At 36.0% G+C, this 24,400-nt stretch overlaps 1 protein-coding gene across 1 annotated transcript; it reads left to right on the top strand.

Annotated features, from left to right (window-relative positions):
- Positions 1 to 7,466: 7,466 nt before the first annotated feature.
- LOC138695861 (uncharacterized) lies at positions 7,467 to 23,626 on the top strand. The gene is made up of 5 exons (XM_069820156.1): positions 7,467 to 7,628; positions 12,159 to 12,354; positions 15,942 to 16,133; positions 19,554 to 19,674; positions 23,099 to 23,626. The coding sequence occupies exons 1-5, from the start codon at positions 7,511 to 7,513 to the stop codon at positions 23,303 to 23,305; spliced, it is 834 nt and encodes a 277-aa protein (XP_069676257.1). The 5' UTR covers positions 7,467 to 7,510; the 3' UTR covers positions 23,306 to 23,626.
- Positions 23,627 to 24,400: the final 774 nt, after the last annotated feature.

Raw genomic sequence — 24,400 nt, 5'->3', positions numbered from 1 at the left:
TGCGATGGGATGGTATTGTTAGTATTGTTTCATGACGAGAGCGTGTGTTCAGATTATGGTGGGAAGAAAGGTAAGTGAAGCGAGACGACAGGTACGAAGGAATAGAAGAGTTCAAGATTTCGAAGAGAAAGAGAAGTGAATGTAAATTTCTTTTCTTTTCTAGTTTAAGCCAACCTATTGCTTCCAGGGATGGGGTAATATGATCATATTTACGAACATTGCTTACAAAACGTACACACAAATTATGAGCACGTTGAAGTTTCATTTTGTTGTCGCTGGAGAGGTAGGTCAGTAAAATATCCGCATAGTCGAAATAGGGAAATACAAGTGTCTGCACAAGGGACTTTTTTAAGCAAAAGGGGAGATGAACATTTATCCTTTTTAGCACATGGATAATAGAATATACTTTTCTGCAGGTTTCTGTGATTTGCATGTCCCAGTTGAGATTATTATCCATGTGAATGCGAAGATTTTTTACTGAAGAACTGAAAGGGATATGCACTGTACTTACTTTAACAGGGGAAATGTCGAGGTGTTCTACCGCGTGGGTTTGCCGTTTGTGTCCTAATATAATTGCTTGTGTCTTTCCAGGATTGATTTTAAGACGGAGTTTGTTTGTCCATGTCACAATCGAGTCAATGTCTTCGTTCAATTTATCTATAGCGTCATTTACTCGGTCTAAGCGGGAAGAGATGTAGCATTGAAGGTCGTCGGCATACAAGTGATAGTTACAATGCCTTACAAGAGATGTAATATCACTGACATATATTGTGAACAACAATGTTCCGAGTACCGAGTCGGGTAGTATCGGACATCGGGTAATATCGGACAGTGAGTTTCTTTCATCTACTACACAATGATAGTACCTGATTGACATGGTTACGTTTCTGTGATGTCGCATGGAGAAACGTAACCATGTCATTCAGGTACTACCATATGGTGGTAGATGAAAGAAACGCACTGTCCGATATTACCCGATGTCCGATACTACCCGACTCTCCCCTATATTAGTTTACATTCTTGGCCTCTACGCATTGTTGGATGCCTATGGAGCAAGGCGAAGTTTATTTCCCCTATCATGTTAGAACATTGCACGATACTAGGATATGTCGATGTCTGTTTATAATCTAATCTTATGAATTGAAACTATCTGCAACACGACAAACTAAATTTCGTCCTGCAAATCAATAATTTTAACAACCTTTTTCGTTTACAAACTAGAGAGTAGATTCGTTTTGTCTATCGCTTCTTTCAGCTGGAAGGAGGCAATGGGCCATTAAAGTTCAATGTTGCCAGAGTACAGAGAAGTAGCGCAGAATCTTGTGGAGGGGCTATTCCACATGAAATCGATCAGTAAAAAACCTCGCATTTTTAATACTCTAATTTTTCCCCTATTTATACAAGGTGCTGAGGACAGTGCATTTTCAAAAATATACTATCGAAAGTCAAACGGTTTTCGTACTAATGAGTGACAAATTTAGCGTATTTTATAAAAACAAGCCCCTTTCAGCGCTCAGAACTCTGGAACCATTTACTGCAGAACATTGGACGGGAGCTCATTTTGAAGCTGACATTTGGTAGGTTATGTTAAGGAGTAATCCTTATTTTTATTGCATACAGAGAGACAGATAATCCGATTTTACTTACTTTTAGGCTTTTTGCCAATTTGTAAAAATGTAAAAAAATATTGAGAAAAAACCTTGCATTATTAAGAGGGATTCGGCATTGTTTGCTTAGTGGTACGGCAATAAGTTTCGAGGGTATTAAATAGAATATTTTCACACGCCTAGACTTGAACGGCGCAGTACCGCACGCACTGGCCGAGTGCTGAAGATAAGCGAGCCTTGGGCGTCATTTTACTCCTGTGTTTATGAAAACCTGTGATAAAGCTAGCACAGCCATGACTGCTAGACGACACATCACGTGTTTGTCTCCTGGCCTTGTTTGTCTCGGCTAGCTCCCGTCTCACAGTCAGCTGGTTAGTTCACGCGCGTACTATTTATTTTCTTTATTTGATATTTTCAATACTTTCTTATCAACGGTGCACCAGTAAAAAATATGTTTATTTGTACTTGCAATGAGGAATCTAACCATATATTTTTTTTTTTTTTTCGTGGTCAAAGGCGTCTTAATGAAGAAAAATCTAAATTTCTTCATTTGCATAAAAAGTAAGAAAAACTGTTTACATGTCAATATAAACTTTAATTTCTCAGCATCAAAATAAACCATGATTTTGATCATTGGGTGAAAGGGTTTCGGAGCCACAACAGTTTAAAGTTGCTAATTTTATGAAAATACGATAAATTTAAATATTTTAAATTTAAACACTATGAAGTTCTGATGCCTAAAACTTTGCACAAAGCATTGTTTCACGGTTGTCAACGGACAGAAAAAGTTTCATTGTATTTAAAAATTGCAAGGTCAATTTTCTCTATATTTCGGTCGATTTGAGATGGAATAGCCCGGAGTGACACTAGAGTTTGAAACTGGCTTTCATATTTCAATTACTTTGCTATGCACGAGCCACCTGAGAACTTACCGTATAGACGAAAGAAATATTGTTTATGCTCGACCATGCCGAAATGTAGTAATTGTACACCTGGTAGCAGTCCTTTAATGCATGTCATTAAAGTACACCTACTCATTAAAGTACAGGTGTTTTCAGCCAATGACAACTCAACTTACAGGTGTTCAGCCAATAACGAGTCAGCTTTGTACCGTTATAAAACCGCAAGTATCGATTATTCTCGGATATGCAATCGAAAGATAATTAGCGAAAAGTCACGGAGGCTGGAAATCCAATACTGTCGCAGAAGGTTATGTTCTGTTACTATAATAATTAGCGTTAATTGTAAATAATATTCAAATAAATTCAATTTGTCATCTCGTTTTTCAATGTCGAATTCAATAATTACGGTTATACCAAGTTTAACAGGATTACACAAGGTCAATGACATTATTGTTCCTTGGATAAAATCAATACTTTCGCGTCTGCGCACATCTCACAATTCACGACCTGGAACAAGGTCACTTCCAATCTTGTCAGATACAAATAAAATGTATACATCTGAATAACTTAAGTTAGAAATATGGTCGAGCATAAAAAGTCGTGTGAAACTCGCCTATAATGGTAATTAAGAAGCTCGTATGAAAATTATGAAACGAGCTTGCGCTCGTTTCATAAACATCCATACTCGATTCTTAATTACTATCATTATAGGCTCGTTGCATAATGTACTATTATAATACTAGCAATAATAACTACATCTGATATAAATTGACTTCTTCACTCTCTCGAAACTAATCTTTCGCGTCTGAATGAGATGAAGATGATAATACCAACAAAATGAGTCCAGCGTCCAACGCCGAAAGTTACACAGCATTTTTTCTTAACGGGTTGACGGAAAGCCCCAGAAAAAACGCAACCAGCCAACTTGTTCCAACCAGAATCTGAACCCGGGTCCGCTCATTTGACATTGTATAATATATTACGTGTGGTTAAATATGCTAAGGTTTACATATTAATATAAATAACATCGATAAACATTTCTGTATGGGATTAAATGCAACTTTATTTTACATAATATCATATATGCTGATTCTGAAATAAAACAAAAAGGGGAAACCGACCAATATGCTGTCATTAACTAGTAAATGTTGCAACAGTGCAAAATCAAGTTTATATTGTATTCAAAAACTCATAGGTTACATGCGATTAGATGTGTTAAGGTTAATATATTTAAAACAGGTTATTTAACGAAGCTGAATCAACTACTAAGTTATTTAACGTCGATGGAGTTGGTGATAACGAGATGGTACTTGGTGAAATGAGGCCAAGGATTCGCCATGGCATTACCTGACATTCATCTTATATTTGGGGAAAACTAATAAAAAAGAAGCACGTAATCATTCAAACCGGTCAAGCGAGATTAAAATTCAAGTTCAAACGTAGGTCCGAATCAGAAGGCAAAAGCGCTACCGCCTGACCCAAGCCACGTGCTAAAATACAAGACTGATGACAAACACAGGGTGTTAAAAAAGTATCCAATATTTTAGAAGGTGGTAGTATGCATCAAAAGAATGAAATAATGTCAAATAAACATGGGTCCTACGACACATACTTTCTGAGATCTGAACACTTGGTCATAGGAGGTGCTCAATGTGACGTCCATTCATGGCATTGCATTCCTCTGCCCTTCGGCGTAGGGAATCACGCACTCTTTGAAATTAGTTTTAATACGTTAATAAGAAAGTCCTGATAACAATCCCCAGTTAATCTCTGTGCTAGCACGTAAGGCCCTATTAATCTACCACCAAGAACGCCTGCCCATAATTTGATTGAGAATCGGTGCTGAAGCCTTGTTTCTTCAACTGCATGGGGATTTTCATCAGCCCACACATGCTGATTACTAAAATTCACAACACCATCTCTGCTGAACCCCGCTCATATCCGCAACCAGACTTTTGTTTTCAGTATTCCTTGCGACGTATCAGTATTCCATGCCAGGGGTGTCAACTACGATATGATTATCTGGTAGTCTGATGTATTGTAGGGCATAAAAATGCATTGTCATGAATGGACGTCACATTGAGCACCTCATATGAACAAGTGTTCAGATCTCAGGAAGTATGTGTCGTAGAACCCATGTTTATTAGACATTATTTTCTTGTTTTGATGCATACTATCACCTCCTAAAATATTGGATACTTTTTTTAACACCCTGTATTTCTGCACGACATTCAACGTAGTTATCCTATACAAGCTGTAAGAACTGATTCTAAATGAAAATGAAAAGAAAAAACATATCAATACGCCGTTATTGGCTAGTCAGTGCAAGCTTTAACAATTGAAATTCAATTATTGTACGTTCACTCGGAGAAAAACAAGGATAAGGGGCACAATAAGTGAGTCAGCTACCGAAACAGTGGTTGTTGTTACTCAACTCGATACGCGACAAAGCATGCAGCGTTGCAGCATCTACTAGAGTACGTTACTTAAACGTCCCACTTAAGGTATATGTTTATTTTCACTAATTACATTTGTCATTGTTGTTAGACTATATAGAGTACATCACTGTATAGAGCACATCTAGGTCAGAAAGCATGGGTAGACATAACATTTCGGTTAGAGAAGCCAACGTACTATGGTAGGAACGATCATGATTTTAAAATCAAATGTAGGAAACAGAAAACGGATGTAGGTAAATTCTCATTTTTAAATAGAACTATAAATGATTGGAATGACCTACCTGCAGCGGTCTTTGAGGGCTGTCCTTCCTTAAGGAGATTCAAGAATAACTTAAAAAGTTGTGCATAAAGTGCAAATTAAAATTAAGGTGGCATTTAACATTTAATTTTTTAAGGTGACGCGTATTTATTTAGCCTGACGAGTTACTTCCTTGCTTTGAATTGTAAATTATTTTAAAATAGCTTGTAAGAGGGTCTTAGACTACAAATGTTCAGTTTAATGTAGTTCTGTTTATAAATATGAATAAGGGTGTAATTGTTTGTCTTATTCGACCTGGTGTATCAGTGAAGCGTGGTGAGTCAGTGAAGTTATGGTTTTACAGTGCAGTGAATAATTCCGATCAGTGATAATTTATAGTGTCAATGAAATGTGTACTATAGTGTCAGTGAAATGTGTTATGTAGTGTCAGTGAAATGTATCCTAAAGTGCCAGTGAATTGTATCATAGTGCCAGTACAGTGAGTGAGATGAGATTAAAGTGAAAGATTATTATCAGTACCAATGTGAAACTTATGTAGGGGCTATACATATGTAGGTTGTAATGTAAAATTAGGTTCACTTATTAATTAGGTTATTTTATGTATTATTATTATTATTATTATTATTATTATTATTATTATTATTAATTGTAATTATTGTGTATAATTGTATTGTGTATTGCTTATTATTTTATTGTGTACTGTTTATATTAAGTATACCACAGCCACCGGGTGCTTGCCCACTTGCAGTGTAAATAAATACATACATAATTTTATTATTATTATTATTATTATTATTATCATTATTATTATTACTATTATTAACCCGCCAGTGAACGGATCATGAAATGTTAAGTAACTGCACGGTTGGGTCTCTCAGACCCATTTCATAAAAATATAAAAAAGTATATTTATTTGAGTCATATAATAATAGTTCTATTCTCCTATAAAGTTATCATAAATTTGTTTAAAGAAGTTATGACATCTCGTTCAAGTGTTAAAATCCAGATTTTTTCTTTATTTCCTTTAAGAAAGATTGCCATTTTCTAAAATTCTCCTGAGTTTGAAATTCGCAGCAAAATTCACCTGTGAAAGATGAAGTTTTTTACTGCAAATCCAATTGCAAATCAAACTTTGGATTATATAACAATTTTTCTGTCAAAAAGTAATATTTGCACAGGAAGCCTTTCAGATATTTCTAACTCTATCCCAAAATTCATACATTCTAAATACATTCAATCTGGAATAATTAATTTTTTTTTGTAAAAAAAAAATAATTTTTCACAGGCATTTGATCCCTTTATAAACATCACGGGATTTCATATAAATATCATTTGGTCCCTTTATAAACATCAGTTGATTTCATATAAATATGATTTGGTCCCTTTATAAACATCAGTTGATTTCATATAAATATAATTTAGTCCCTTCATAAACATCAGTTGATTTCATGTAAATATCATTTGGTCCCTTTATAAACAGCAGTTGATTTCATATAAATATCATTTAGTCCCTTTATAAACATCACGGGATTTCATATAAATATCATTTGGTCCCTTTATAAACATCAAGGGATTTCATATACATATCATTTGGTCCCTTTATAAACGTCACGGGATTTCATATAAATATCATTTGGTCCCTTTATAAACATCACGGGATTTCATATAAATATCATTTGGTCCCTTTATAAACATCAGGGGATTTCATATAAAAATCATTTGGTCCCTTTATAAACATCACGGGATTTCATATAAATATCATTTGGTCCCTTTATAAACATCAGGGGATTTCATATAAAAATCATTTGGTCCCTTTATAAACATCACGGGATTTCATATAAATATCATTTGGTCCCTTTATAAACATCACGGGATTTCATGTAAATATAATTTTGTCCCTTTATAAACATCACGGGATTTCATATAAATATCATTTGGTCCCTTTATAAACATCACGGGAATTCATATAAATATCATTTGGTCCCTTTATAAACATCAGGGGATTTCATATAAATATAAAGGACAGGAGTGCAACATCTCTTCCGAAAGGGTGTCCTTAAACTTCTGGTAGAAGCTGTAGAGCACTTTTTGAACTATATCTCACAGATGGACTTAATCACAATTCTTCATTGGTTTAATCAAGACGGACCATAAAAGATAACATTAAATATGTTTGTCTAATATGTGATAACGGATTACTCGAGCTGTGATAAATGTAACATGTTTTCCGATACTGCACTCTATATAGAGACAACAGACAATAATGTAACACATTAGTTCACGATGAAGGTACACAGTATTGCGATTGTAGCGCTCCTGGCGGCAGTGTGTCATGCACATCATGGTCATCCTCTACTGCACCAAATCGAAGATGTGATGAAACTGCCGAAAGAGCAATGGGGTATGTTGAAAAAAAACATCCTTTTAAAGCTACTTAACATAAACATAAAACCATTTTTTTAGGTAACAATAAATCACAAGAAAATATGTGTAGAAACATTGTTAATATTGAAATCATCACTCATATCAGAACATTCGTTCGAATAGGCTTCTTTTAATCTACCTTGACTTGTGTACTTATATTGCTTTGAGTTTAGAACTCATCTCTTTAGTCTGTTTCAACAAATTCATAACTTTTAAGTATGTCTCTTGGATGGATAATTTTTGCGTTTTCCATCGATCATCAAATGCGTAGGCACATTATAGTGACAATAAAAATATATCAATCTAGAGCAAGCATCTTAAGGACACGGGCAAAGTTAGGAAATGTCTACTAGAGTGCAATTTGCGAGCGCTGTGGTCTGAGTGAGCGCAAGACAAAACCTCAGTCAGGGGTGTATGTTGTACAAGAATAAGTTAGGCTACTACAGCAATGTAAAGTTAATACCGGGTCATCATTTTGTTTTCACTTACATTTCTAATATTAACCTGGCTATACCTTTGGATTAACGGTTGAAAACCGCAAACACTATGTTACCCCCTTTCACGACCAAAGTTTGATGATACTAGTATAAATACAATCAAATCACTTTACTAGGTCCAGGAGGGAAAAAAAGTAGTGCATTCATTTACGTAAATTATGAACATATTACGATTTTCAGTTTGATAATTTTCGTTAGGTATTTATTTACTCAAAATACAGTACAGTATTAACAATAACTGAACTATCCAGGCGGACGTATTCATTATGCAATGTATAATATACTGACTACAGCACATTAGCATACAATATGGAGAGTGTATTTAAATTGAAAAATAATAAAAAAAAGCTGGATATCTAAACAAATTGTTGAAAATGATGGCTGTTCATTTCTATACGGGCTTCAGTTCTTTTATGTGCATATTATCGAAAACGTTTTAAGCATATCTTCTGAAATTGAATGTATTGTTTCTGAAATGTAATTCTTTAATTCTTCTATTGTTGTAGGATGTTTAACAAACACAATTGTTTTACAATAACCCCAAAAGAAATAATGCAAAGCATCAGTCAACATGGGAGCATAATCCTGTGTCTCTTGAAATAATAATTCTGTAGCTACTCCATAACAGAGTACCTTACGTATTGTAAATTCAATCTTCACTTCTTCCCGATTCGCACAGATGAATTTACTCAGATTGCTGTCTACTGCCCGTCCAAGTAGTCATGTCGCAGCGTCGTAGAAAGAGGGGAAATCACTTGACAGTTACTTAACGAGGCCCTTTTATTTAAATTATTTTAAGCAGTTGTATAATACATCCTGCCTAAGGTTTTTCCGTGGTTTTCCTAAGGCGCTAAGACAAATGTCGGGATGAGCCCTAAAAGAAATGGGCCACGGACCTGCACTCATATCCCCATGACCTCTTAATTATTCTAAATGTATTAATAATAACATCTATCATAAATCAATCGACCTATTACTTAAAAGCCAAATTGGCTAGTCTCTTATATTGAGACAACTCATCCTGCCTAAGGTATTTCCGTGGTTTTCCTAAGGCGTTAAGACAAATGTCGGGATGAGCCCTAAAAGAAATGGGTCACGGACCTATATGCCCTTCCCCATAAAATCCCCCTTTTTCTTTTCTAACAAACGACTTCATGCCCTAGTTCAGAGTCTATAAAATTACTAAATACATGTGCAAGGTCACTCATGTAGTCGCAATGCGAAAGGACAGGGAATCTTCCAAATTGCAGATTCAGAATTCACGGCGTCTCTCCTGGCGGTCTTCACTTGCCTTGTCATCGAACAACAGACGACAGAGTCTTCTCGACTCCTCCTGCACTGCGAAATGACACAGTTCATTTCAATGTGCAGATTTACACCAGCCATCTCCTCGTCCCGTCCCGTGATCACTTGATCACATTTCCGTCCCCTCGCGTATGTGGTACCTAAGAGGTTACGTCCATTTTCGGTTTTCCCCTTAAAAATTTTCTAGAGCCCCTTCAGTGGAGCAGCGTAACCCGGAGTGAGACTAGTGGCCAACAGGCTTGGAGCTCACATATTTAGTTTCGTCCAGCCCCCAACCCCTTGCAAGGACGCGTTTGCGTACCTTTTAAATTTGTCCTCCCAATTCTCCTCTTTCGATTTTTCGATTGTATAATATTATGTAGACGTCCAATTCCTGACAGCAAATGTTTTCAGGAAAGAGCTAAGACAGCCAGCCACTAGTCTTTACAGAGGGGCCAGTAGAAACGGATGTTGGAAACAGAGAAGCGACGTAACCAAACGGATATAGTACCTGTGCAAAAATGCGATTCAATAATGAATACACTTCATTCACTGGAAAATACGACCATTTTTCTGGAACATACTATACTCACTCAGTACTGCATACTGTGACCGTAAGACGACTTTGCATATGCGGCCTTGGGTGGAAGTTCACTACTAGAAGGGGTAGGAGTGAGAGGTTATAAGAACACAATGTCATGGCCGTCTAAAACTCAGAACTATTACGAAGTAAGTATCCATGGAATGGCAGCCTGTTTTATTCATGTTCAGGAGTTCTGGCCTTCTAAACCGGCCATATAATCAACAAAGCCGTTAGAAACAGTTGAATGATAAATCTTGTTACAATGAGTATTACATATAACTTCAGAATAATAAGGGCTAAAATGTAAATACCAATGTTAATTTGTTACTTATTTGTGTTACGTGTAATATTTAAGTAATGAAATATCGAGATAATGCATTAATTTCTTACTGAATGAAGTTTATACATTGAATATTACATTTTCTTTGGCATCGCGTAATATGAATAGTAGTGTCTAAAGTGATTACTTACTTTTTTTACGCACTAGTGTTTTAAAGGCTCACTTTACACACTGATATCAGTGGGTAAAATGCAACTTTACGCACTATCGTAGAAAAATAGCTATTAAAATGAAAATTAAAACCAAAAATAAAACCACACTTATATTACAGCACCACCAGAGTAAACAGAACCCGTGGTCGGAGGCAATTAATTTATATAGTATTAATATAATATGAATATTACAGTAAACATATCACGAAGACATAGACTGGTATAAAATGATAATTAATAAAATAATGAAGTAAACTAAATTTAAATTAATCATTTCAATTACAATGTCTGCTTTCAACGCAATAGTTTAAAAAAAAAACAATATATTAGTCATATCATACTAAATATAATGAAACTCACGTGCGACTGTGAAAGGACAGTTACGATGTCCTTAAGTTCTGTTTTGAAATGTTATCCTAACACCACAGTCTACTATATACAGTCACGAAGCTTGAGTTTTGAGGGTGCTAGAAACAATAGATTGTGACGGTACTATTTTGCATTGCCAGTAATGAGGCGATATTAGCGATCCTAGTGGTGAGCAACTACCCAATGTTTGCATATTTATTACGTATTGAGCTTCGCGACTGTATATACTAGACTGTGCTAACACTAGACATATTACTTGATAATTATTAGGCTTGTAATGTTGAGGACCGAGAGGGTGCGTTACGGTGGTTTCAAGTTTACTATACGTTCACCAGTTATTATTGTAGCATGCGTAAACAGTGTACCTAATGAAAAATAACGCCGAAGGTTAAAGGTTCTCAGGCGCATATTTTTGCAGCGGAATTTGATGAAGCACCGAAGATATGAGTTGTGCATTGTAATTGTACGGATGCTGAAGGAAAGGAGGAAACTCAAACCCACGAATAATTCTAAGATAATTCTTCTGCACATAACGAAAGGTGCGTAAAAATATATCTTTGTAATGCTGTGTAGCTTATATTTACTTTTATAGCTGTCTATATTTGTTTATGTTTACCTTATTATTCCCGTAATCGATCGCAGAACCAAGTCAATGTCCTCATACTACCTCACGTCCACGGCCTATGTACCATGCTGCAGTGAACATCTGTAACCGGTCCCCTACATTACAAGCCTAATAACCAAGCTTAGGATCCGGGACAACTTAAGAATGAACTGAAGTTACAGTGCAACGGAGTACAGATGGAGTGAGGTGGAGCATTGAGTTTTGTTTACCTGTGCGTTAGAGTAAAATCCGGTTCGTGATCAATATTCTTCCGTCTTCCCTACGAAACGAACTCAGGCCATCACAGTGCATTTTCAATTCATGTTGAACAGTTTTTTCCAACTAGTTGCAAGTATGTACTACATGGTTGTTTATAGTAACGCTAACGACTTCAATGTCGCCGAGGGACATTAAAACTTGTGAGGTATGTATCCTACTTCATTTTCCACAGTCACTAGATTGTACTATTAACAGTAGAATATAACGTAGCATATTAACGTCGTTTACATTCACAGTATGTCTGTCTACTATGTTCAAGGAACTCTATAGTCAAGTTGTACGTACATTGGTTGCTAAAGTGTCCCGGATCCTAAGCCTGATGATCACTTTATTCTTTAAGATATGGCTAACTAACACAACACAATATTTAACTAAAACGTTGCCTACATTTGCTTGCAGAGAGCGAATTTCGAGGACTGTTGAAGTCTCGCGTGGCGGCCAGAGAGGCAAAGAACGCCATTGATGATGCCATAATCGCAGCGCTCGAGAACTTGAGGAAGGCGATGCCCACAGGGGATCCTGACCTCGGCATCCCTCCCCTCGACCCCGGGTATATCGAGCATGAGGTTATCAATTTTGAGCACCGACTAATTAAGTAAGTATTTCGCCAAGGGTATAAATCGCTGCATTGATCCCATTTTGTTTTAAAATAGCATTACGGTGTTATACTGATATCATAGGACTACTGATATCATAGGACTGAAGGTCCAACAAAATATAATAGGCCTATACAGAGTGTAAGGGGTATAAGTCTTCGGGGACGGTCTACAGGATCAAAAAATGTCCCTACAACATAAGGTCAAAACTTGATAGTTTTCCCAGAAAAAAATATTTCTTGTCTTAGTTTATTCGCGTTATACTGCTTATATCGTTAGTAAAATTACGAAGCAAAGAGTTAATATTAGTTTAAATACATTTTTATGTGTTCTATTACGTTTTTGTGAAATTAGATAAAATTGCATGCTTAAATTTGTTAATATTCTGGCGTGAGAGACGTGGCAACATGTTGAGCAGGCAGTACTCTGCACAGACGTACGTACACGTCAGCTGAGTCCAAGCTCCCTGTCCAGCGGATGATAGTTCAGTACAGGGTATTCGATAAACAACTTACAATGTTATTCACAGTTTAGAAATATCATATGTTATTAATTTATGGAGAAAGTCATCGTAACTCAAGTGAGGCAAGATGATGTACCATCAATGTTTTCCGCAATGAAGGTTGCCTAATCGGCGAACTTTTGTAGCGGTTTCTCAACGATTATTAGAAACTAGGAGTCTCTTACCTTGTTTCGAAAATCACAGAAACAGAAATTTCTTTAAAAATGGTACTGTTTTATGGAAGCGCGAGAGATTAAAATGTTGCATTTAAAAAAAAAGTTCGTGTGGTTTTGTGCAGTAAACCATTGTTTATTTTTTAGACGTATAATAAAAAATGGGCTAATATTTTTTTTTATTTTAGTAAGTTATTTTACGACGCTTTATCAACATCTTAGGTTATTTAGCGTCTGAATGAGATGAAGGTGATAATGCCGGTGAAATGAGTCCGGGGTCCAGCATCTAAAGCTACCCAGCATTTGTTCATATTGGGTTGAGGGAAAACCCCGGAAAAAACCTCAACCAGATAACTTGCCCCGACCGGGAATCGAACCCGGGCCACCTGGTTTCGCGGCCAGACGCGCTAGCCGTTACTCCACAGGTGTGGACTGGACGAATATTCCCAATATTGTTAAATAAAATATAAATTTACCATAAAGTTCTATTAATGAGACTGAAAGTTTGTATTTGCTGTTCGTGTTATGTAAATAATGGTCCACCCCTGCATTAGAACAGAGTATCTGTTTTGTACCGGTATTCTCTATACGTTTGAGCTGTACCGTGTACTTGTAAACTCCCTCCTCCCCATTCAGCAAAGTTGCCAAAAGTCTAATATTTTAAACTTTAATAATCAGTTAAATACTGCAATTAGAAAAAAGTTGTAAGGATATTTTTTCTTCCTTATGACATGAACAATCATCAGTTAATAGCACTTATACTCCTTACACTCTGTATAAGTTACAAACAATATTTACAATATGTGCAATATGAACAATGTTGCACTATTAATAGACATTACATTTACAATATGAATACGTAAAAATTTGTATCTTTAGAGGTATATATTTATTCTCAGTTGCTATCATACCTGTAATCATTACAGTGAATCACAATATACATCTTGTAGTTTGTGAAAGCGAATCTTTTACGATTTACTGAGAGACACGTCGCAAGATGTGATAGCTACAAACCGGTAATATCTGACACCCATTTCTAATGTGTTTTCTTCATTGAGTAACGTATGTCGGATATCACACATCTCACAAGGGATCCGTCCCAGGTCGTGTAACTTGAATTTAATGAAAATACATATTTAAGCTAATTTTCCTTCGTTAAGAAACGTGGTGATAGTCGTTCGTTACATCATATAGTGATGATACTAAGGGACTACGTCGACATAAATCTTTAATACCGACAAAATGTTAGAAAATAAGATTTAAGGCAAACTGATCATTTTACTGTATTATGACTTGCATTTCATCCAGACACAAGTCCATAATACCGAATGAATACTTAAGTTTTTCTTTTTAATAGTTTTTCAAAAACTAAGAATTGTAAAAAAGGAAGCGACTTGAGCCCCATTGACCATGCACCGAAGAATTTGGGGGGGGGGGTGGGAATTGTCGCCCTCGGTAGCGTAGTTGGTATAGTGCTGGCCTTCTATCCTCGAGGTTGCAGGTTCGATCCCGGCCGAGGTCAATGGCATTTAAATGTGTTTAAATGCGACAGGCTCATGTCAGTAGATTTACTGGCATGTAAAAGAACTCCTGCGGGACAAAAATTCCGGCACACTGGCAACGTTGATATAACCTCTGCAGTTGCGAGCTTCGTTAAATAACCCATAATTTAAATTTTTTTTTAAGTTTTACTTCATACCCTAATCTTTAGACCTCCTGCGACTCGATTATAAGTGTTTCTAAGAGGTTCAAATTATTTGTGCGAAACGTTGGCACCATAATGCAACTTTTGCGGACCCTTAAATTTTTAATTTCGGAAAAAAAATTGTTTTCGGCCTTTTTCAATAGTACGTTCTATTGTGTATGGTCCAGTAGCAACAATACAACTTCATATCCTTTCATTCTATGTTTAGTGCTTATGAACTTCTAAACCTGCTAATAACATATTAGCACAGTCTAGTTCTAGTATATACAGTCACGAAGCTTGAGTTGTGATGGTGCTATAATCTTTTCGCTGTAAGAAAAATCCTAATGTAAACAATAGCATGTGACTGAAGTGAGGCTTAATTGGCCGCTGTTTGGCGCCATAGATTCTCAGTACGTGTTCCCGCCTACTGTTGTACATTCTGTTTCATGTTAAACATTTCCCGTTACTCGTCAAGTAGGCCTAACCTCACTACTATGCATTCGTTTGCTTAGGAAAAATTTATTTTATAATTACTGGTAATTAAATTATTTTTAAGTCTTATGTCTTCACAATGGACAGTTGAGGATGCAAAAGCCATACTTCAGTACCACATGCTTACGTGAACAACTACGAGCTCAAGTGACGCCAGCTTGTTACAAGAACAGACTACCTCGGTGTTACTGTTGGTATTCATCCGCGTTCATAATACATAACAAAACATAAAAGTAGCTTTTCTTTTACATAGCGTTTTACATATGAGTAGCCTAAAGTTAAATGTTTCATCATATTTAACAACTAGAATTAATTTTTTTATTTTCAAATAATACAAGATTGTGGTTTCCAAAACGGACTATATTTTCCTGCGTCATGCGAGTGTTTCGACTGGCAGCCAATCACGGGTATGACAGCAACGTGCTTATGTTTACATTAGGATTTTTCTTACAGCGAAAACAATATAGGAACAATAGACTGTGCCGGCACTATTTCGCATTGTCTGTAATGAGGCGATATTAGCGATCCTGGTGGTTAGCAACTATCTATGGATGCATATTTACTACTTATTGAGCTTCGTGACTGTATATACTAGACTGTGATATTAGTCGTATTATCTGTCTGTCTCTGTCTGCCTAATATTTGTTTGTTAAGGATGGAAACCTATGCTTTAAGAAAACCACACATCGGGTAGACTGTGCAGTGCAACTAATTATAGACTGTCTTTAATAGTTTGATACTGACCCTCGATCAAACGACTGCAACCAAGTTGTCGGAGTTCCAGATCGACAAGATTTCCAACGACCTGGAGAACCTAAAGGCGGAATTCGGAATTACTCTACCCGAGCTGCACTTTGAAGGACAGTATATTGCTGCCGGAGATGTTCCAAACATTATTCAAATCACTGGAAATGGATCTTTCACGTAAGTTTTTCAATATATGCAATACATTACAAATTGTAGGTGGTGGTGATGGCGGCGATATTGACGACGATTATGGTGATGGTGATAACGATAATGGTGGTGGTGGTAGTGGTGGTAGTATTGAAATCTCGTAGATAAAACTGCTGCATTTTAGTTCACACACGCACATACCTTGCCTTCCATCAACAATTCAAAATTCTTTAAAATATGCTGTACAATTTTGGATTTGTTAGAATAATGTTGTTGTCTTTTGTGTAATGTATTATTGTATCAGATTATTTCACGCAGAACTTTATTATTTACTAGCCGTACCCGTGCGCTCCGCTGCACCTTTAGAAATAAATATAAAGTAATTACATAATCAAAATAGGACGTTTGATCCAGGGAACAACTTTTACAACAGCGCAACATAATCTGCTTCGCTCATTACCCATTTTTTTTTGCATTGCATTTATTGCATATATATTTTATGTATTTTAACACGATTCAATTGAGCATAGTTAAAATTTGAATTATAAAATAATGGATTGCTAAGCTAACGTACTATTACTGCATACTAAATCAATACACTCTCGTTGTTCGCTAATTCTCTGAGATTAAAATGAGTGTACATAAATATTATTTTAAGAAATACAGAAAACGAATGTACAAAAAAGCCTATCAAATTTTCTGTGCATAAGAAGCTATTTTAATCTTACCTGTCCTCAATTTACTCAGACGTTACTGTAATAACATTATAGCATTATGTCCATCTAGAGAAACTACACTTTCCAATGGTGAAATAATAATTAATTATACAAATCGGTTAATTTAGCTTCTGATATTACTTCATACAAACACAGAAACATTCTCTGTAGGCTATGTGTAATAGCTCTCGATTGTTGTTGTCCAAGGCCCCTTATAGACGAAGTCATTTGTTCTTAATTCATTGCACCGTCTTAGATGGCGTTATTTTAATTTTAAAAGTCATTTATCTCATTAAATATCAGTCCTATCAAACTTTTGTAAAGAATAAAACTTATCGGAAATCATTTTTAAAGAAACTTTTGTTATGTAACATTTTTCACAAAAATCAATAATAAGCGAGATATTTTGATTTATTTAATTCAGGCCCCCTTATAACCCCCCTTTTAAATAAAGTATTTTGAATGCCATATAGCCTAAAATCTGAGTTACAACGAACTTAATTTATATTCCAATTTTCATATAAAGCGGTTCAGCCATTATCGCGTGAAAAGCTAACAACAGACATACAAACAAAAATTTCAAAAAAGCGATTTTCGGTTTCAGGGCGGTTAATTATATATGTTAGGACCAATTATTTTTGGAAAATCGAAAATTAGCAGAAAAATTTCGGCTACAAATTTATTATTAGTATAGATGTCCTTAGTGACATTTCATACAGGTTAGAGTAAAATTTGTTCACAAGAAGCAAAAATTATGAAGTCAACTTCTAAATACAGGTTTTGAGAATCAAATTCGTATTATATTTTAACCAAATTTTCAACTATTTCATGAAATAAAGAGATTGTTGTGTTAAATCTTAACCAGTTGTATGCATATTTTAGATACTTTTAGTGCATATAAATCAGATGTCTAATAATAACGTAAGATCGCAGCGTCCTGCATACGTTCCACATACAAAATTGTCACCTAGTCCTATAAAATGTAACACAGTCAACTTTCGGTTGTTTGGTGAGACTCAATAACATTCATTTCCTCTATATAAATATCAGGTTAATCACTCTGTTATGGATTATGTCCATATTTACTTTGTAGGATGCAGTTCACCACATCACATTCAATCGCACAAAATTTACAGAATTTTGAAGCCCCTAAGGCCGATGTGGTAGTTGGCATTCGAATATTGGAATACATTTACAAATAAAACTACAAAAACATATATACAATTTACTATATAATTCTCTAGTACCAATCAATACAGCACGCTTTTTGTGTGTATAAGGAAATTGCTATAAAATATGTAAATACGAGTAGTTATATCGTACAGTACCATGTACCCATAATATTTACGCACCTGCAGACATAGGCTACATATCGTTAAATGTGTCGAAATTTAATCTCGAAATAATTAGCAGAGACTTGGGTGTGAATTCCTAAATACTTTGACACAAAACTATTACACTTTGATACAAAATTGTAATTTTTGGATTTATTCAAAACTCATTAGTGAGATTATGATATCTGAAGATGCTTTGGAAGTGAAGATGCGATGAGCAAGAAACCTTAGCCCATGTACCGGGTTTTTGCCGGAAGGGAGAATTACTGAGAATTGACCGTCATAATAAAATTCGCTCCATGATTGCCAATGAACTTCGCCGGACTGATAAATATGAGGTGTACGAGGAAATTGGATACCTTTCAACTCGAAGAGCAGCTATCATTAATATAGACCGAAAAAAATAATTGTGGACTCATTCTCGATCCCACAATCCGTTTTGAGAACAGCAAGGAACAACCTAGAGAAGTCTGCAAAGAAAAACGGGCAATTTATCTGCCATGCTGCAGCGATTTGGGGACCAAATATAACATCAAGACATGGGACGTTATAGGAATTATGATTGGGGTTAGAGCCACAATCCCACGGGAGTCCTTAGAAGTCTTCCGAAAATTAAAAGTTCCTGACAGCACCTTGGACATGATATCCTCCACTGCAATGAAGTCATCGATTAGCATAATTAATCATCACTTATATTCTTTATAAAATGTAATTTGTCTTGTAGCCTAAATCGTTTGTTGCATTTCCACAATAAATTTCTCAATGATAGCCTACCTAACTAGGGTTTCTATTAAAGAAAAAATTGAATTAAATATAAATATTCATTTAGAATTGATTAGGAGGCCGATTATTAAACCCTGGTTGGAACGGCTATCAACTATCTAATGTATAATAACACGTTAACTTTGAACACTGAAATTGTAACTTTTTTTACAATGTTTTAAACATTGTTGTAATATATTAGGCCCTTATCTTTTCAACATAACTTGTAATGAAACTGCATTAGGACACTGCCTTATTAATTCAGTGCTGCACCATGATGTCATGTTTTTTTTAGAAAAATAGTCTGTAAAGAAGGTCATGTTTTAAGCATACATTTCCAAAACTCCCCAGTTTGTAGTTTACAAGTCACCTAGTTGCTAGTCACTAGTGTGTAGTATGGACTTGAGCTTTGAGATACGGCCTAAGTAGTGAAAATACGTGCTACTAACGTCTCGAAGTTTCTCGCCGTCCATATATGCCTATGAGACAAATTTTGAGAAAATGATAGGCTTCTTATTCTACTGTTAATAATTTCACAATGAATTGTTTCAAATATACTGTGTTTTCTTCTTTTGCAAGAATTTCTAATTAAAATACGTTTGTTTCTTCTAATGTTCCGCATTAATATGTTCACCCAGGCTTGACCTAACGGGACTGGCTACTTGGGGCACAGTGACCCTTGGCTCAACAGGGGGTACGGAAGATGGAACAGTCTTCATTGACACTCTCGATATAGACTTCACTCTACAAGCACTCAAGGTAAGCAGAAAGGAGTAATTGGAAAATATATTGAAAGTTTATTTATTGATCTATGTCGGATTAATTCTCTATAGAGAGTCACTTTGACAGCTCAGTTGCCTGAGCGCTGACGTATGATGACTGCAGTTCCGGGTTCCAATCCCAGTGATGTTATGTTAAAAAATGTTATGTTTTATTTAACGACGCTCGCAACTGCAGAGGTTATATCAGCGTCGCCGGATGTGCCGGAATTTTGTCCCGCAGGAGTTCTTTTACATGCCATGAGCCTGTCGCATTTAAGCACACTTAAATGCCATCAACCTGGCCCGGGATCGAACCCGCAACCTTGGGCATAGAAGGCCAGCGCTATACCAACTCGCCAACCAGGTCGACATCCCAGTATTGTATTGTATTGTATTGTATTTATTAACATTCCATGGTATTCATACATGCTTACAGCTAGAATATGGAACAAGTCAAAAAACTTAATACTATTATAAAATCTTAATTTATAGTCACAGTCTAGATGAAATATATACAGACGAGATTTACAATATAGTCTACTAGTACAACACATAGTTTTAGTATCAATTTCATGAAGCGTTGTTGAATGTCATGAATTCACCTACAGAATAGAAGGCGTGAGAAATTAGGTACTTCTTTAATTTGGCCCTAAATAATTTTGTTTTGAGTTTCATCTTTTATATCGATAGGGAGGCTATTAAAAATTTTTACTGCCATATAACGCACTCCTTTTTGATAGCATGATAGACTTGCCGATGGAGTATGAAAGTCATTTTTTGACGTGTATTTATGCTATGAACTGTTGAATTAGTTACAAAGTTTTCACGATTACATACGAGGAAGACTATTAATGAAAATATATACTGACAAGCCATGGGCATTATTTGTAGTTTTTTTAAAATAGTCCTACACGATTCCCTAGATTTGGCACCTACTATTATTCTAATTACTATTTTTTGTAATAGAAATATATTGTTACTATCTGTGGAATTTCCCCAGAATATTATTCCAAAACTCATTACCGAGTGGAAGTATGCAAAGTATATTGTTTTTAAGGTATTGATATTTACTATCTTTTGCATAGATCTAATAGCAAAACAAGCTGAATTTAGTTTGGGGGTAATTTCTTTAATATGATTTTTCCAATTTAACACATTATCCATTTTAAGCCAAGAAATTTGGTTGTTATTGTTTCTAATAGGGATCTATTGTTAATTATTGCGGTAGAAATTTGCGAGGTTGAATTTGGACAGGATTTAAATTGAATTATGTTAGTTTTGTTACAATTTAATACTAATTTATTGACTGAGAACCAGTGATGGTGGAGTTGTATAAGTGATATAAAAGTCGAAGTTCCTGAGAGTTTTTATCGGGGGTTTCCCTCCATCATTCCACCGTTACGCTACATCGCTATTTAAATCCTATCTGTTCAGAAAAAGTGCACCGTGATGTAGCCGTTAGCTACGGATGAAGCAAGGTGATGTCACAAAGATGGCATCAATCTGAGGAGGTGCAGTGCTCTACGGGGAGACTTCATCGGGCCATTGAACCTACATGGCTAAATCGATAGATGGCATTACATAGTCGAGCCACAAAATCCTATAAAAAGAAAGTTGCCGTTCAGATTTAACAATCCCTCCTCAATAAATGAGTGACAAGGTACAAGCAATTAAGTAAATGGTGGCAATGTGCAAAACCCTTCGGACTTCTGTGCTAGCCTTCGGACCTCTCATTCGTATAAAGAAAAAAAACTATTTATGAAACCAGCCCTGAACATATTACTTGTAAAATGACCAGCAATACTGTAAAGGTGGACAACTGAAACAAAAGAATCTCTAGTAAAACTATAGTCTTTCGTGAATTTTCACTCGCGAATAGCAAAAGGCGAGTAACGCCGAAATCCTTCAAAAAATCAGGTTGTGATTCCCTCCCCAGAAAGGGAACAGCCCTTTTCTCTTCAAATTTGTCGTTATTTATGTTTAGTGTAATGTGATTTCCTCCATAGCATAGGCCTATATTTGCTGGGTAACTTTAGGTGCTGGGCCCCGGACTCATTTCATCAGCATTATCACCTTCATCTCATTCAGACGCTAAATAACCTTAGATGTTGATAAAGCGTCGTAAAATAACCTACTAAAACAAAATAAAAATAGGCCTATATTCATGATCACTAGGCACACAATTTGCAATCACACTTTACATAGACTTCGGATTGTCAAGGATAAAAACTAAATAACCAAATTATATAATAGGAAAGATCCCAGGTGTGTTTAAAAATTACGTATTTATAGACTAGGATTACCTTTTCTCTGTCAGTCAAGCAATTAATTAAAATCTTTTAAGAGTATATAGAAGTTGTTACAACAGTTCTCGTTTCTTCTAAATGAAAACACTGAGAAGGTCTCGTATAACCAAAGCCACCGTTTCTGGCGCGTGAAATAAGTAATGGGAACGTTGAGAGCGAGTATCTTATCTTTGCCACAGCCTGTGGACGAGAAAGCTGACAACTGTGATTGGCAGATTGCTGACGTCACATCTGTCTAGGAGGTGGTACCACTCTCAGTCGAAATGGCAACAGATGCCACTGACTGGACAGTATAGACCTACTCAAGGACACATCTCAGAAATGCAAAATGCGAGTGTCTTGCGTGCCTCTGACGCAGTCAGTGAATAATAACACTGGCAACTGTGATTGGCAGATTGCTGACGTGACGTGTTGGATGGTACCGTTCTCAGCTTGTACATACATACATACATACATACATACATACATACATACATACATACATACATACATACATACATACATACATACGTACATACATACATACATACATACATACATACAAATGGCTTTTTAAGGAACCCGAAGGTTCATTGCCGCCATACTGGCAACAAGTGCCACTGACTAGCTTTTTACTCAAGAGCACGCGCCAAAAACGCTGGCATTGGCTGTAAGACATGACATTGCAATACTGTGAAAGAATGATCTTTCCGTTATCTAATTCTTTAATTTTATTCATTAAATAATTGATTATTTTGTTTGGAAGTCTTTGTAAGTCGGTGGGTTGATAACGGTGGAATTTATTTTTATTTTGGTATCTGCCTGTACTTTATGTAAAACATTTCATGGAAAGAAAGACGTTTTATAGGAAATCGGTGTGTTAAATGTAGCAGCTCCTTTCTGGTGAGGAAGGAATCGGTATATTTACAACGGCACTAAACATTGACCTCTGAAGGGAATCAAGAGTCACAGCAAAAGGTTCTTTTGAATTTGTAACCGATGATCCTTTAAGAGTGACCCCAAACTTTTCTATTACTTTACCACGCGCCTTTATCTTTGTCTACACTGCGTTAAGTAAAAGAAAAGCATGCTGTAGAAAAACGATCACTTAAGATTTGAATGATTTGTATATTTCAGACCGGATTCGAGAACTTCATGGGAGGTGGTGCTGTTGGAGACCTCATGAACGATCTGATCAGCGAACAAGGCCCTGAATATCTTGAACAACTGAAACCGGATATCAATGAATACATAGCGAATGTTGTGCTCGGTCTGGCGAACCCGATTCTTGGCCACTACACTCTGAAGGAAATTCTCGATATCTTGGGAGTGAATCAAGCATAAAGAAAACCTTGTCTCTATGCAGGGTCTCCCACACTGTACGTATGCTTACAGCATGTGCAGCCTTCTGTTTTATTTGTTTCATCAACCAGTTTAAAATCTAACACTCATCGGAATATTGTACAACGTGTAGTGCAAGCTGGAGTAGTTTGTTATGATTTTTAATGTTATATTATGAAAATGTATTAACGTGCTATATATAAGCAACGTTCATACATTACTTTCAAAATTAAACGTTATGAATATGTAAACTTGTATGAATGTACAGTATAGCCTATTTCCGATTGCACATAAAAAGATGAAAATAAAAGTGCTTTTATCTCAGTTCTTGAGTTTCCTTCTCTTATATTCCTTCATTACTTTCTCCCTTTGTTTCTTTTCTTGCATTAGGAAACTAACAACTAGGGAACGAAGTTGAGACACCAAAACCTCAGGGAAAAAACCCAGTCGGGTAATCTGGCCAAGAGAGATTTGATCCCACGTACTACAGCCTCACATCTCGAGCCCATCAAGTCATTAGAAGACATACACCGCTCGCAGGTGGTTTGTATCTCGTACTTATAACCATCCTTTCCCCACATAATCTTCAGGAAAATAGAGAATTTTTCGCAGAGTTGTACACGTACAAGTCCTAGAATAACTTCATCAAAGGAATTCGAAGTCAACAGAGATATCCAGCTCTTCATCGCACTTTCAGGTCTTCGTCCTTCAATTAATGTTGATGTAAATAAATTGGATTTCGGAGACAGTTGTCTCTGGAAGGGTTAATTAAAAACAAGGCCCGGCAACGCAAAATCCCGTACGAAAACTCAACAAACTCCCATATCCTGACTGTGTAAATACCCGCGACCATTTTTCGTTGACCATATTGACGTTTTTTTCCCTCTCAGGACTAGCTAAGTGCAGTGCATAGTTGAGAAGCTTTTGTCATCTAGTCTGCTTTCAAAAATACTGAAAGTCAGAATTTACAAAACAGTTATATTACCGGTTGTTTTTTATGTTTGTGAAACTTGGACTCTCACTTTGAGAGAGGAACATAGGTTAAGAGTGTTCGAGAATAAGGTGCTTAGGAAAATATTTGGGGCTAAGAGGGTTGAA

Source organism: Periplaneta americana, chromosome 3 (assembly GCF_040183065.1).
Source record: "Periplaneta americana isolate PAMFEO1 chromosome 3, P.americana_PAMFEO1_priV1, whole genome shotgun sequence".
In the NCBI taxonomy this organism is placed as follows: domain Eukaryota; kingdom Metazoa; phylum Arthropoda; class Insecta; order Blattodea; family Blattidae; genus Periplaneta; species Periplaneta americana.
The sequence above is the reverse complement of the archived record's forward strand: the minus strand, read 5'-3'. Positions and strand labels throughout refer to the sequence as shown.

Coding starts and splice junctions, on each gene's coding strand:
- LOC138695861 (XM_069820156.1), top strand. CDS start 7,511: ATGAAGGTACACAGTATTGCGATTGTAGCGCTCCTGGCGGCAGTGTGT. Junction 12,355..15,941: donor TTTGAGCACCGACTAATTAA/GTAAGTATTTCG, acceptor TGTCTTTAATAG/TTTGATACTGACCCTCGATC. Junction 19,675..23,098: donor TCACTCTACAAGCACTCAAG/GTAAGCAGAAAG, acceptor TGTATATTTCAG/ACCGGATTCGAGAACTTCAT.